The following is a 15,162-nucleotide window of genomic DNA, read 5'->3' as shown; positions in this document are numbered from 1 at the left end:
TTTCTTCTTATGATTGATACATACAAGCTCTTAGTTTTTGAATGTGAGCATTTTAGACAAAGAGGGAAGCGGGGGTGTATTTGACAAAAAAAAGTGATGCAAATAGTAACCACCAAACTGAAAAGTTAACAGCCCAACTAGGCCCGTAATATAATCATCGCGTTCGTTGAGAAGTGTTTTCTTCTTTCTCTACTCTGCAACTTCGAACTGCGAAAATTAAGATGGAAGAATGCGAAGTCGTAGATTTATACGAACTTCACTATTCAGACTTAACGTCATCACCTTCAACGAAACTAGATTCCATAATGGAAGCACTCGGAGCCAGTGGTCCAGGCCTCCTCGCCGTCACCGGCATCCCCAACGTAACCAACCTCCGCTCTTACCTTCTCCCACTCGCTCGAAAACTCGCTCTTCTTGACCGCCAAACTCGTAATCGCATTCTCAAGGTAATTATTCTAAGTACGTTGCAATTAACATGAAGCTAGGGTTTATTTTTAGGGATTAATTTTTGTAGGGATTCTGTTCTCACTGTGAATGATTTTCTAGGAGCATAATTTAGGTAGTGACGTTCCTTTGAAAATTCCACATAGGAGTGTGTCTTCTTTCGCTATGAAACTTAATTATGCAAAAACATGTTCTCAAGATAAAGATGGAACTCAATGTTATGGTAATGGATTTGAGAATCTAGGAAATGCTTTTCAAGAGTTAGGGTTTTGCATGATGGAAGTTGGACTTTGTCTTGCTAGAGTCTGTGATAAGGCAATTGGTGGCAATGAATTGGAACAAAGCTTATTGGAGTCAAATGCTGCAAAGGGGCGTCTTATTCATTATCATTCCCATTTTGATTCTATATTCCTTCAACAACTTGATATTAACAAAAGAAGGGCTAAGAATAATAATATAAAGTCATTAGAAGAAGGGCCATGTTTGAAATCTACTGCTTGTGATGCAGTTCATTCTAATTTGTGGCAGCAGTGGCATTATGATTATGGTATATTCACTGTTCTAACGACTCCTTTTTTTACAACACAAGATTCATCTACTTGTGTTGAATGTCCATCACCAACTGGGAATACAAATTTGCAGATATATGATCCCAATAAGAAAAGGGTCTTTATGGTTAGAGCACCTCCTGAAAGTTTTATTGTTCAAGTTGGGGAATCGGCTGATATAATCTCGAAAGGGAAGCTTCGATCAACCCTACATTCTGTTCACAGACCTTTCAAGTTTGAAAATTTGAGCAGAGAAACTTTTGTTGTGTTTCTGCAGCCTGCATGGACTAAAACTTTCTCTTTATCGGATTATCCTTTTGGAAAATCGACATTCGATGGGGTTGATGATGAAGAACAGCGGTTGGTGTGGGATAATAACAAAGTGAGTCTTGAAATTCAGAAAATAGTTCCACCACTGTCATCACGGATAAAGGATGGGATGACTTTTGCTGAGTTCTCACGTGAAACAACAAAGCAGTATTATGGTGGTAGTGGTTTACAATCAAATAGATACTAGTTTGTGTAAATGTTTTCAAATTCGAATCAGATGGTACAATCAAATCAGTTGAACGGTAAACCATCACTGTCTCTATGGTTCAACTGTTGTTTCATTAATTTCTGATTTGGTTTTTAAAACATTGGTTCATGTTAAGTCCATTTCAATGTCCCCTTGCCAAAGCATTTGACATTGAATAGCTAACCTTACTGATTATGTATTTCAGTACCCTTTTTTTCTTTGTTGAATAACCATATTATGCAAGGAGAGATAATGATATTAATTTATGGAGACCTTTATTAAAAAGTTTTAATAAATTGATTTTGAATGAATAAATTTGAGTTAAAAGTAAGTATAAAATAATGTGTTACAATATGTTTACGGAAAAGTGAATTAAATAAATAATTTAAATATAAAAATCATGTTTAGAATTAAAAACTACACATTTTAGCTTCTACTTAAAATCAACTCTTGAGTCAAAGTTAATTTCACTTAATAACATCTAAATATGTCGAAACTAATTATCCATTCTTAGAATCAATTTTGAGGCATCTTAAATTGAAACTAACAATACACGAAATTTTCACTTCAAAATTTTCTTTTTTTCCTTTTTGGTCTCCTCTCACCCCTCTGTCTTTTCATTATTTGATTGGTTGTACATGTGCAAGCGACCTCCAACTTTGTTATTTGAGCCTCTATACAGGAATTAGTAGAAAATTAAATAATAATAAATAAAAAAAGCATAAAACAGCTGAAAAAGATTTATCATACAAGTGAAAGAAAAAAATAAAGCTTTCTCTTCCATCTGCTGGCTAATAAAGAAGGGATGTGCATTTAATGACTTTGTTCTTGCACCCTTTTTTCTACGCTCACATTTGATAAAGTTATGATATATCAGCAAGGATGCTTCGCGCCTCTGTCTTTGCTCATTCACTCAAAGGATATGGATCTTTAGAATAACTCCCTTTTTGAAGGAGAAAGTAAAACATCTTAATACTAAGCTAATATACCTATAATATACCTATAGTTTGTGATAATGAAATTAATTTTGAATGAAATTAATTTTGAATGAATTGATTTTAAATTGAACTGAGTGTAATATAATTTATATTTAAATAGATTTATATAAAAGTTATTTGAATAAAGATTTAATATTAAAAATCTATTTTTGAAAGAAAAAACTCTAAATATCAACTTAAGATCAATTTTAGAAGCAAAACAATTCTACTTGAAAATTTTTTACCATGTTAAATTCAATTTAATGTTGGAGAGAGTTCGGGGGGCAGACGCAATTATGAGTCAAATTATTGAGTATCATAAGAGAATTTCTCACTACATCTTTATCAAAAACTTTAAAATATTAGATATATGGTTCATCACTCTTATATATCCAATATTTAGTCTATTTTTAATCAATATGATACATAATCACTCACACTTTGGTTCGCTTCCAAAATTGACAAAAATGGTGTCAATGAAATGTGGTCGCCTTAAAAACAGAAGTGGTCACGTGATGCTAAGCCAATAATTGCAAGAGTTTAACTATTGTACATTGTTAGTACATCAAAATTGTTTATAGGTATAATTTTATATTTGATTATGATAAAAGTCAAATATCTTTAATAACTTAACGAGTATGATTGCCTCATAATGTAAAAAACTATATATAAATTAAATCATAATTGAAAACATGAATTAAAGCAACATTATGCACACTTGGTATTGCTGCGTAAAAATGTTTTTTGTTGTTGTTAGTGATGGTATTAATTTGTTCTATTTCATACATTACGAATTTACGATACAGAGCTGGAAATGAATGTGAGTATGGGGCTATTTTGCATCAAGAGGTCATCTATAGTAAATAAATAAGGCAAGAAAATTGACTGGCCAATGTCTTTTTTTTTAAGATAGGTTTGAAAGAGAAGAGAAAATAAAAGAAAAAGTGAGCCTATTATACTTTGTACAATGAATTGCCCACTCCGTAATAGTTAGTAGGTCTCGCTTTCTCAGTTTTTACTTTAGTGGTCCAAAAGGGTAACCAAAATTGACTTTAATCAAAATAAATTCAACTTCCTACTAACAAGAAAACACATTTGAAGTGAAATTGAAATCCAAAAAATAAAAAATAAATCGCAATTATCATTGAGAAAAGGAGGCAAAAGGAATAAAGTTTACATCTTTTTGTCAGCATGAGCAATGAAGGATGGACATAACAAAATACAAACAAAACCAAACATACAGCTAAGGCTGTTTTTCCTTCTTTCTTCAGAAAATTATCAAATGTTAGAGGGAAATGGAATTGTTGTGATAGAGATTGTGTAGATCCCCAATGACCATAGCATGGGTAAAAAATCATCACATGATGTATGTATATACTTATAATCTATGCACGCGCATTTTTTTAATATAGGTCCCCTACTATAATTTAATTCAGCTTTAATGTATGTACATCTTACATGCACAACATTGAACAAAAAAAAAAATATTGATATTAATCATTATTTAATTAGCAAATATTGATATTAAACATTATGTCTTATATCTAAAAATAATTAATTGTGTTTTTCATCTAGTCTCTAAACAAAACAAAAAAAAAAATTGTTTGGACTTCATAAGATGTCGTGGTCTTGGACGTTGATAACTCCTACGACAACATGGAACCATGTTACTCACACCTCACTCTCATTGCCTATAAACCTCTCTCACATTTACCTATCATAGTGTCAGAGCTTTAGACACAAACTTATTCCTTTTACAAACAAGACCTTAGCTTCCTTGAAATCCTCTAATAGCTTGGCTATTCAAACCAAAATGTCTATTTTGTTGATGTCATCATCATGTTTTCAATTAAAGAAACTCATTTATTGTAAAAGTAACTTGGATTTTAATTTGTGTAATTTAGTGGTGGAACTGAATCTTTATACAGAATTTCAAATAGTTTTCTGAGAGAAAAATCAACTTCATTCTTCCAAATAAGGAATGAAAATTTATGGCTATGGTGAGAATGGGTGACACAAGCTAGATTCTTATGGAGTTCTATTCTATCATAGCTCCTTTGATTGAATTGAAGTTTTTTATTTGTATCTTCCGCGGCTAGTGCTAGCTTTATTATGCATGGTCCAATTAAAACTATAGATGCTAATGAAAGCAACAATGATTTTCATGATGTCCATATACAATGTTTACACGTCAATTCTAATTCAAATAAACAGTAAGCATATATGTTTATTTTATTTCAAATCAAGAAAATTAAATGCATATTAGTATAATCTTTAATAAATGTGAAAATATACACTCCCAAGTAAATATGTAAGTATGATTTTGTTTTTGGAAAATAATTAGTAAACACTCGTAGACCCTATTAACTATTTAAGAGAAAAAATAATATAATATATATAATATGTTAATGATGTGATGGAAAGAAAAAATAAAAAAATATTGATTGATGTACAAAATTATGAGTGTTTATATGTTATTGTTGGTTAATTTTAGCATAATTGAAATGCAATTGCATTATTACATTACGAAAACTAAGTAGACCCGAATCATGTGTTTTTCTCTTTGTTGATAATAGAGTTCCTTCTTACACAATAACCAATATTTGTGTCTCCCATTTGGGACGCGGGTGTACCGTACATGTATTCAGCATTATACGCACTAGATTCTTTTTTAAATTAGTTTTATGCAACAAAAATCCGTACTTGGACCCACCTTGCCCCCCTTAACATTGATATCAAAATTTTAATTAGACTTAGTTTAGGAACAAGTTTGTTTAATTACATGTTAATCATAAGGAGACACATTTGGGAATTCAAATATTTAACCTCAATCTGATAATAGTTAATTGCTAAGGCACAAATGACAAGTCTTATTTGGTGATGATTTGTTGAATTAGACACTAATAATACTATCTCAGTAGAATATCTAGCACTGATTTAAATAAATTTCTTTTAGTCAGAACAGTGTATGATTTCAATTAAATAATGTTAGAGTGTGCCAAAGAAGCCACAAAGTTGTGTTAAAATAGTTGTCATAAAATTCTCCCTATGCCCTATAGTCTTTAATATAATGTATAGCCACAAACCTCATAACAGTACTTTATCTTTATTTCCTTCTTGCTTTACAGTATGAACTTCAGGACAAAGTACTTCATCACATGCTGTTTGACCATTCCTTATTCTATCCCAGTTTTTCATTTGCTGACCAGACATTGTCCTCACTCACAACACAACACAACATCACCATTTAAACTCTAGTTAGCAAACAAACATTTGGTTATATTACAATCTAGTAAAGGATATTAATAAATAAAAATTATAAAATTTAATAAATTTATTATAGAGTTTAATTTTATATTCTGAACGTGAAATTATATGTTATTGTTTTTATAATGTAATATTCAATTAATTAAAATTATATGGTTTAGTTTTCCATTTTTGTATATAAAATTTATATTTTAATTTTAGTTGAGGTTTTTAGGTATTGGATAAATTAATGAGTCATATTGATAAGTGGTACTTAAAATTGAAGACTTTTGCACGCTAAACAAACAAACTGACTTTTAGTTATTTTAGTTGGTTGTAATTGTCTTTCTATTACTATCTAATGTAAGTGACTTGTGTTTATAAGACCTAATTTGTTGTTATGTATGTCCAGAGTTGAAAAGAGAACTGCTTAAATAAAATAAAAAACTCGTAAATTTTTATTTCATATTAGTGATTTTTTCATGTCCTCAAATTTAAGAGTTTAACTCTGAACTAAGTTAACAGTTATGTGTGTGTTCATCTAGCATTTTATTGGTTTGCATGCAATTCTGCAATTATATTCTTTTATGTTTTACAGAATCACTTCATTAACTTAAATTCACTTTTAGTCTTTGAATTTGGTTGATTTATTAAAAAACTAATCATAAAAAAATAATAGTAATTTGTTTAATCAAATATGTCCGTCTCATGTTCGTCATGTTTTTTAGACGAATTAAACAAGACATATCAACTTAAATAGACGATTTCAAATCTTCAACTTAGTCCACTTAAATGATGGACAAAACGGATGAGACTGACGTGTTTCAACCGTTTTGCCATTTCAAAATGACATGAGTCACATATTTAACCACATATATTTAATAATTAAAATAAATATTTTACATTGATGACTTTTAAAATTTAAAAAAAAAAATAAAAGAGTTTGAATATTATTGATAATATTTTAGTCTAGATGAATTAAATTCCCATTATATATATACATAGACATAAACCCTTTAATGCTTCCATGCTACCACTCTAAGCAATAACAACATAGTGTAGTTAACCACTCACATGGAACCAAAGTTCACAATCAATTGTCCCAGAAATGAGTTCCTTCCAACACCAACCAATGGAACTCGTTTACCAGAGAGTCCAAGAATACCAATGGAGTTTCTGTCAAGATCATGGAGTGCCTCTGCATTTGAGGTTTCTAAAGCCTTATCACCTCAACCACCACCTCCTTCTTCTTGCTTACCTTCTAAACCTTCTACTAACTCCATTCCTGAAGAAACTACTAACCTCTCTAAAGAATTCTCAACCATGTGTGGAAATCAATTCTCTTTTGCTTCCTCTGCTACTTCTCAGCTTGTCCTTGAACGCATCATGTCACAGTCCACAAGAGAGGTATATAAATTCATTGCATATCATGTTTTAAATTGCAAGAGTTGCAGTTACCTATTAATCTTTATATCACAGTAAAATGTGGCCAATGCAGCTTAAATTGTGGTTGCAATGCGGTTATGGAGACTTCAAAATCCGTAACATTGCAGTTGCGTACTGTAATTACATCTATTCAAGAAAAAATTTATTTTTTTTCACACCCCTTTTTAAAGTCTATGTAGTAAAGGAACTAAAGGGTGATGGTAAAGTATATACATTTAAAGGGTCTTGCTAATATGATTAAGGGTAGGATTCTAAAAGTAGATTTTTTTTTTTTTTTTTTTTTTTTTTTTTTTTTTTTTTTTTTTTTTTTTTGTTGAGAAAAACAACATTTTGAATTTTCAAAGAGTGAAATGCAGAAATTTCAAGATAAAACTCCTATATTTGATATCTTAAAATGTGTCCTTGAAGTATAGGTTAGCATTTGTCATATTAAAAAAAAGTTGTTTTTTTCATACCCCTTTTGAATTGTTTGTAGTAAAGGACTGAAGGGTGATAATGAAAATTGAGTTGTGAAAAAAGAAAGATATACATAAGCTTGAGATTGAGAAATTGTCATTTTTATGTTATGTTTTGTGTGTGATGTATGTAACAGGAAGTATCTCCATTAACATCAGGTAGATTGTCTCATAGCAGTGAACCCTTGAATGGTGGTGGTTCTTTAACAGGAACAGATAGTCCACCAATTTCTCCTTCTGATGAGTATGATGATGTTGTTAAGGTATCTCTCTGTTCCTTTCCCATTTTTTGGGTTTGAGTGGGGCCCTTATGAATAATAAGGAGGATGGTGATATTATTGTACTGTTGCAGTCAACAGTAGTTGTTTTGGTTTCTTATAAGTGCAAAATAATAATTTTGTATCTAACTATTGCATTATGCAACTAGTGTTTCTTACTCTTGCAACCTCACTTTTGGATCACATGTTTTTGTTCCTTATAACAATCTACTACTTTCTTGTTTTAATATGGGAAATAATTGTTTGCTTTTGTCTGTAGTTATAATGTTGATCCAAATTGCATTTATAATGTTGCTTGCATTTATAATTTGACATATGAAATCACATTAAAATCAATTTTGGTTTATGGTTTACCATTTAATATTATATCATTAAAATCAATTTGACATATGAAATCAACTCTTAAATTTTCTACCGTGAAATTAAACATATACGTTTGTCGTTTGTCTATAAAAGTAAATTTTATACCGTGAAATCAAACATATACGTTTGTCATTTGTCGTTTGTCTATAAAATTAAATTTTATACCGTGAAATCAAAGATACACCTTTGTAGTTAAAAGTAAATGTAATGCTTAAAGCACAAAAGTTTTCAATGAGAGTTTGGATATCTTTATTTTATTTCCTCCACTACCTGATAAAAAAAAGGAGCTATAGGCTAGAGCCTAGTGTTATAGAGAGGTGTATAAATTTTCTTTTAAAAATTGAACATTTTGAACTTTGAACATAACTTTTGGATAGTAGTGGACTGGACATTGCTGATCAATGTAGAGGACTGGTTTCCTGTCAACTTAAACTTACCTGCTTGCTGATTGTTAGACCGCAGGACAAAGAATTTGACTGTCTACAGTACCTTATCTTCACATTCACGCAAACAAAACAACCTTCTCATTTTGGAAATTTTCTTGGTACCTAGAAAAAGCTTACTTCGGCTTTTAACTAGAAAAGAAAAATCACAGAACACAGATTGCACAAGAAATACTATATATTAAAAAATAATTTATGTTATAATATATTAATGTAAAAGTAGTTTGAACAATAAATTGCATCTAAAAAAGTACTAGTATGAGTTGTTGTCAGAATTTTTTATTTAGATGGAAAAAATTTATATATTGTTAAAAGGTGGAGAACCCGAGAATAATGGTATGCTTTATATATAAATGTATTTGCAGTTTTTTCGTGCAAACAATTCAATACACCCTTTATTCAATGGTGGAAGAGCCAAGATGAGTAATAGTAGTGGTATTGGCAGTGCCACTCCAAGCTCAGGAGCTAAAACAGTAGGAAGATGGCTAAAAGACAGAAGAGAAAAAAAGAAAGAAGAAAACAGAAGCCATAATGCTCAACTGCATGCTGCTATTTGTGTAGCTGCTGTTGCCTCTGCAGTTGCAGCCATCACTGCAGCAACAGCTGCTGCATCTAACAACAAGGATGATGAGAAGATGGCTAAGACTGACATGGCTGTTGCTTCTGCAGCTACACTTGTTGCTGCTCAGTGTGTTGAGGCTGCTGAAGCAATGGGAGCTGAGAGAGATCACCTTGCTTCTGTTGTTACTTCTGCTGTCAATGTTCGCTCTCATGATGATATCACTACTCTAACTGCTGCAGCTGCCACAGCTCTAAGAGGTGCAGCAACATTGAAAGCAAGAGCATTAAAAGAGATGTGGAATATTACTGCAGTGACACCACTAGAAAAAAGCATAGGGATTGGAATATGTGGTAAAGGAAATAACAGTAGTTCTAGCACTAGTGATAGTGGAGAGATTATCAATGCAGAAAATTTCCTGAGTGTATGCAGCCAAGAACTCCTTGCTAGAGGAAGTGAATTACTCAAACGGACCCGAAAAGGTAATTTCAATAACAATTATCGTATGAAACTATGCTTTAGCACTATATGAATCACATACACTGACCACAACATTGACACCGGCACGTAGACATTATAACAAACACACCTTCAAAATGAGATGTTGGTGCTACATACTAACAAACTATGAATCTATGGTTTCATTTGTAAAAATATTAAACTCTATTTGGTGATATATCTGCAGGTGATCTTCACTGGAAAATAGTTTCTGTTTATATACATAGAACAGGCCAGGTAATTTTTATTTCAAAATCTTCATAGAAATAAAAATTGGGTTGGTTAGTATCAAGTCTATTCATCAAATGCTTGTAAACACATTCCAGGTGATGCTGAAAATGAAAAGCAAACATGTCGCAGGAACCATTACCAAAAAGAAAAAGAGTAAGCTAATTATTAGCAATATAGTACAATACTTAATTTTCCTTGCAATTTCATAGAAATAATGACTCGTTTGGTTAAAACATAATATTGTCTGTTCAGATATTGTGTTAGATGTGTGCACAAATTTAGCAGCATGGCCAGGAAGACATCTTTTAGATGATGGTGAAAAAAGAAAGTATTTTGGATTGAAGACAGAATCAAGAGGAATAGTTGAGTTTGAATGTAGAAACCAAAGAGAATATGAATTGTGGACAAGAGGGGTTTCAAGACTTCTTTCCATTGTTTCACAGAGGAAAAACAGAAATGGGATATAAAAGAATCTCTATCTATATGTTTGTAGTTAGCTTTGTTTTGCATCTCTTATAATGGAAAGTAATGGATTTTTGTTGTAATATTAGAATGAACAATGTGTGTGCTCCATCTCATACCAGACTTCGAAAACTAATGCACTATGCAGACTAACAATTTCCTTCTACTTATAACTCAGATAATATTAATATGTAAAATAAGAGAGATACTTAAACTTGAATCAGATGAATTGAATAAATGTCTCAATCATTGGTTTTACTGATTATTATTAAGAATAATTTTTACTTTTGTCTTGAACTAGACACCATTGTCTTACCCTAAATTTTATGTATAAAAAAAAATAATATATACTATTATTCAAAATCGATAATTGGAGTCATAGACCTAGATATTCAATCCAACATTGAAAATTTCTAACTTTTTAATATAAAGAATCTAAGTTAGGTATGACAATGTAGTGGCGACGAGTTTTGTTTTCGCCACGTTACCTTCAACTCTTTAGAAAAATTGGATTAATCGGAGTAATCTCGCGCATTTTAATTGTAGACAATTTTTTCATTTTTTTTTAGAATTCTGCCGCCGAACCCTACTCTTGGAACTATAGTTGACAAAATATAAATACAATTTTTTGCCCTTAACCCTAATCTGATCTCGCCCCCAAATCGCTCCACTATTAACTAAACTACAGACAATGAATTACAAATTGATACAGAACAATTTCAGAGCATCAAATAGTAACAACATCACAAAATATGAATTGTAAATTGATGTGATATCGATTTTTTTCAAGCTCAATACACTATATTATGCTACCAACTCATCTCAAGAACCACTCAGTGATCTTCTCTTTCCATCAACCTTTCCTTCCCCTTTATCATAGTTTAATATTGCAAAACTCAAATAAATAAATAAATTATTTCGTTGATTGCACCCTTATTTTTTAGGTTATACTCAAATAAAATACCAGAATTCAGTTCAGATAACTAGTCTATTTATGTGCAACTGAAAAAAAACAAAATAGGATGGACTATAAAAAATGTAAAACAACATCCTCCATTGACAAGTAAGATGTTTGATGGCCATTTCAAGAATAAATGAAGTCTAAATCAATTTCGAAAGAGATTAAGCCCCAAGGCCCATCTACCATTAAGCAACTAAGGGAATAAATGAAGTCTAAATCAATTTTAAAAGAGATTAAGCCGGAAGACCCGTCTACCATTAAACAACTAAGGCTAATTTGATATCAATCAAAAAAGGAAAAAAATAATATTATTATATGTGTTTCAAACTTTAATAAAATAAAAATGATCTCATACGCAATAGAAATATCCAATATGAACTAAAGTATTCACTGAAAATAAATATATATCTCTCAAAGGTTTGCTCAAAAACTCATATAACCTTTTATTTGGATTAATCTCCTAATCCTTAGGCAACCTTATTGGACAAATTTGTCCACATTATTTTAGTATTTTTATGTGTGAATTTTTATGAATCCAATTCAGTATCCGAATTTAAAATATATACAATTTAAGCTGAACCTTCTCATCTAATAGAAATTAATAATTAATTATAAATAATTTTTTTTTATTTGGTACTCTACATTTAATGACTTCAAATTTCACCTTTAACTATAGATGAGACGTCAAACACAATCTAATGCTGTTGAAAAACAACATAAAAATACTCCTTTTGCAAGTTAAGATCCTTTTTTTCTAAAACTCAAGGAAAGATTATCATCATGAAGAGTTGTCTCCCTATTTAGAAGGGAAATACAAAAATTCAGCCAAATATGAGACTTAGTTACCTTGTCGTGCAAGCAACCCAGCAATCATGCACCTCTGTTCTGACAGCTCTTAATCGAACAATAACGCGCAAAACCAGCATGAATGTAAGTTATGATACAGGAGCAAATATACAAATTTGACATGGAAGTTTGCCAACATTTTTCCTCAGGATGTGACTTATTATAACGTGTTAACATTTCTTCACGACTCACCAACACACATGACATTATCAAGAGTTCGGTACGCATTATTATTACTATACTATAGTAAATAAAATCATCTTTCTGAAAATATCAATTTTGCATAACTTCAACTAGAGGAAACACCGCAGAAACTTACTCTAAAATATGTTAACTTTACATCTCTGATTTAAAATAAATTGTAACATCATTTAGAATAGTATTAAAATATGTCAAATTTAACATTATCCTTTTTAAGAGATCAAATCATCTGGATAACTCAAGAAAAAGTGATATATTGTTCAAATTCTGGAATGTTTCTACCCCTTCAATATCTTTCACATGCTTTTTAGGAAATAGAAGATTGTGATTGTCCCTCCAATTTCAACAGAGACAATCAACCCCAAGCAGTTTTAGTTGCTTCAACTTAGAAGACAAAGGAGAGAGTAATGAACCAATAACCACAAGCATCTACCAATCAAGAAATATATATGTGTGTATATATATATATATAGGCACCAACTAAAAATCACAACATAACAAGAACACATGAATTGAGAGAACAATGTTCAAAGAAGGTATATACATTCAAAATAATTTTTTTTATCAACTATGTATTAACAGCATTAACAATAATAATTCAGTACGAAACACCTAGAAACAGGGGCAACAAGGAAGCCACAAAGATTTATTACTGGATAAGAATCTGTTTTCAAAAACCACCCGCCCCCATAGAAAACAAAATAGTATGTACGCAGAATTACAAGGATCTCAACTATCGGCGGCTCTAAATATAGTGAGCAAAGACAGGAAAAGGTTGATGATGTCCAAATACAAGGAGACAGAAGCCCAAATGAATTCATCATAGGAATATCTCTTGATCAGGTTGTCTGTATCATATAGGATGTAGCCACAAAATATAATTGCTGCCAAGCATCCGTAGATCATCGTAGATAACTTACCCAGTGGAAAGAAAACCTGAAGGAAGGAACACATTATGAGAATCCAACCAAAACCATTAAATGGTGTAATAAATACATATACAGCAATAGTCTTTGAAGATCATAGTACCTGAATCAGCCCGAAGACCATAAGAACTAGCACAGCACCAAACAAGAAGGGGCCAAGGAAGTTGAAATCATAGCCTCTCCGTGCAGCCCAAAATGTGTAAAGAGTAAGAGCGATCACCACCACAGCAGTCAATATGACAGCTTCCAGAATAACTTTCTCTGCATACAATCCTCATTCTCGTTAGGAAAAGTTCAGCATCCCACATAAATGTAGGCAATTCTCAATGGTAAAATGCATCGTGAGCAAACCAAATGGCACAAGCCAAAATAGTAAGGCAGGAATTTCCTAACCCCAAATTACAAATTGGTTTTAAGTTTTAATCTCTTATTTTATTTCAATTGCACAATTGGTAACTATGAGTAGAGATCCTCTCCATAAGAAATGGAAAGCTATATATAGTTTTTAATGAATTAAGTATTTATTGAATTTATACACACAACTAGTATAAACTATAGTAATGGAACTTCCCATTACTAAACAAGCACTCCAGATCTCAAAAATAATCAAAACTAGTAGCACCATTCTCAATGAAAGGAAGGAACTAACTAGTAGGTCAAAAATCAAAAGTAACCACGGAAAAGAATTAGCAAATAACCTTGTCGTGAAAGTTGATTGATCACTTCAACCCATTAACACAAGCATCGTTATTTGGATACTCACAATCTACACTGCCCCCTAAATCCCAAATTATAATAATTCGAATTCCTAAATGCATATACACTTTGTCCATCACCCCTATATTAGAATGACAAGTAAAACCCTAAATTTAAACCAAGCATCCCAAACTCAAGTTCCAACTTCCAAATTTTTCCACATTTGGTTTATTGTTTTCAGTAACATAGAATCATTGATAATTAACAAACACATAAATAATTACAGATTATAAAATAAAATATCCCAAATTGAAACCAAATAACACACAATGTGGAAAATAAAATCATCATAATAATCAGAATTACAATAAAAGGAATTAATAGCAAAAGGAAAAAAACAGAAAAGGAATTAATAGGATCTTACCACTAGTGAAAGCACAACTCAATCCAACGACAAAGGAAAGAGAAAGAGTGAAAACACCTAAGAGAAGGTAATTAACAGGATGCCTCTGGTAATAATAGTAAAGAGGACACAACGCTGCAATTCACATTCAAAATCAGCAATAATTAGAAACAAAAACTCAAAACGAAGAAGAAATAGAATTCAAATCAATTAGAGATTAAAAAAAAAAAAAAAAACTCACTGATAAAAGGAACGAAGACGAGAACGATGTAAAGAGCCAAACCAGCACCCGTGGTAGCGAAGAAGGTGGAGATTGGATGAACGGTGACGACGACGGCGCCGACTGCGATTGTGGCGAGTAACTGAAGAGCGATGATGACGTAGACTTTTCTGATGAAGGACCACCGTAGTTCGGGGCTTTCAAGCATCATAGGGTAGAGAGGCCTTGTCCTTGACCCGCTCTCCAAATCGGTTTTTCCGTATGGTTGATTCCACATATTGGCGAATTGATGTTTGTGTTTTCCGGTGAAGTTTCTTGACTGAGAAAGTGAAGGAAAGTGTGGGAGAAAATGTATAGGGATCTTCGATCTCTTTTTATGTTGGACGAGATTGTGTTTTTGCGGGATTATAAATAAATAAAGAACCGCGCCATGAGGGTCGTG

General features: G+C 31.7%; 3 protein-coding genes across 4 annotated transcripts; 2 read left to right on the top strand and 1 right to left on the bottom strand.

The window, feature by feature from the left end:
* Window positions 1-93: 93 nt before the first annotated feature.
* LOC101496515 (uncharacterized) lies at window positions 94-1,727 on the top strand. Its single transcript, XM_004495117.4, has 2 exons — window positions 94-446; window positions 547-1,727. The coding sequence occupies exons 1-2, from the start codon at window positions 222-224 to the stop codon at window positions 1,507-1,509; spliced, it is 1,188 nt and encodes a 395-aa protein (XP_004495174.1). The 5' UTR covers window positions 94-221; the 3' UTR covers window positions 1,510-1,727.
* A 5,014-nt stretch (window positions 1,728-6,741) lies between these two features.
* Window positions 6,742-10,583, top strand: LOC101496186 (VAN3-binding protein). The gene is made up of 6 exons (XM_012714273.3): window positions 6,742-7,139; window positions 7,771-7,896; window positions 9,083-9,758; window positions 9,962-10,011; window positions 10,101-10,158; window positions 10,258-10,583. The coding sequence occupies exons 1-6, from the start codon at window positions 6,807-6,809 to the stop codon at window positions 10,470-10,472; spliced, it is 1,458 nt and encodes a 485-aa protein (XP_012569727.1). The 5' UTR covers window positions 6,742-6,806; the 3' UTR covers window positions 10,473-10,583.
* A 2,433-nt stretch (window positions 10,584-13,016) lies between these two features.
* On the bottom strand, window positions 13,017-15,162 carry LOC101495859 (protein LIFEGUARD 2-like). 2 transcript variants are annotated; one of them, XM_004495115.4, is made up of 4 exons: window positions 14,742-15,155; window positions 14,522-14,635; window positions 13,505-13,662; window positions 13,017-13,411 (listed from the first exon to the last, which is right to left on the bottom strand). In XM_004495115.4, the coding sequence occupies exons 1-4, from the start codon at window positions 14,995-14,997 to the stop codon at window positions 13,205-13,207; spliced, it is 735 nt and encodes a 244-aa protein (XP_004495172.1). In that variant the 5' UTR covers window positions 14,998-15,155; the 3' UTR covers window positions 13,017-13,204. The 2 variants fall into 2 exon arrangements, with proteins under 2 accessions (XP_004495172.1, XP_073224185.1); XM_073368084.1 differs by lacking the exon at window positions 14,522-14,635 and having other exon boundaries at window positions 14,742-15,162.

This window comes from Cicer arietinum, chromosome 4 (genome assembly GCF_000331145.2).
Source record: "Cicer arietinum cultivar CDC Frontier isolate Library 1 chromosome 4, Cicar.CDCFrontier_v2.0, whole genome shotgun sequence".
Lineage (NCBI taxonomy): Eukaryota > Viridiplantae > Streptophyta > Magnoliopsida > Fabales > Fabaceae > Cicer > Cicer arietinum.
This window is presented reverse-complemented; position numbering and strand designations above follow the sequence as displayed.

What these genes read in the sequence shown, in the direction of transcription:
- LOC101496515 (XM_004495117.4), top strand. Translation starts at nt 222, where the DNA reads ATGGAAGAATGCGAAGTCGTAGATTTATACGAACTTCACTATTCAGAC. An exon ending in CTCGTAATCGCATTCTCAAG is followed by an intron (nt 447 to 546) that starts GTAATTATTCTA and finishes ATGATTTTCTAG; the next exon opens with GAGCATAATTTAGGTAGTGA.
- LOC101496186 (XM_012714273.3), top strand. Translation starts at nt 6,807, where the DNA reads ATGGAACCAAAGTTCACAATCAATTGTCCCAGAAATGAGTTCCTTCCA. An exon ending in TGTCACAGTCCACAAGAGAG is followed by an intron (nt 7,140 to 7,770) that starts GTATATAAATTC and finishes TGTATGTAACAG; the next exon opens with GAAGTATCTCCATTAACATC. An exon ending in CATTACCAAAAAGAAAAAGA is followed by an intron (nt 10,159 to 10,257) that starts GTAAGCTAATTA and finishes TTGTCTGTTCAG; the next exon opens with ATATTGTGTTAGATGTGTGC.
- LOC101495859 (XM_004495115.4), bottom strand. Translation starts at nt 14,997, where the DNA reads ATGTGGAATCAACCATACGGAAAAACCGATTTGGAGAGCGGGTCAAGG. An exon ending in GAGTTGTGCTTTCACTAGTG is followed by an intron (nt 13,663 to 14,521) that starts GTAAGATCCTAT and finishes GATTGTATGCAG; the next exon opens with AGAAAGTTATTCTGGAAGCT. An exon ending in TGGTCTTCGGGCTGATTCAG is followed by an intron (nt 13,412 to 13,504) that starts GTACTATGATCT and finishes TCCTTCCTTCAG; the next exon opens with GTTTTCTTTCCACTGGGTAA.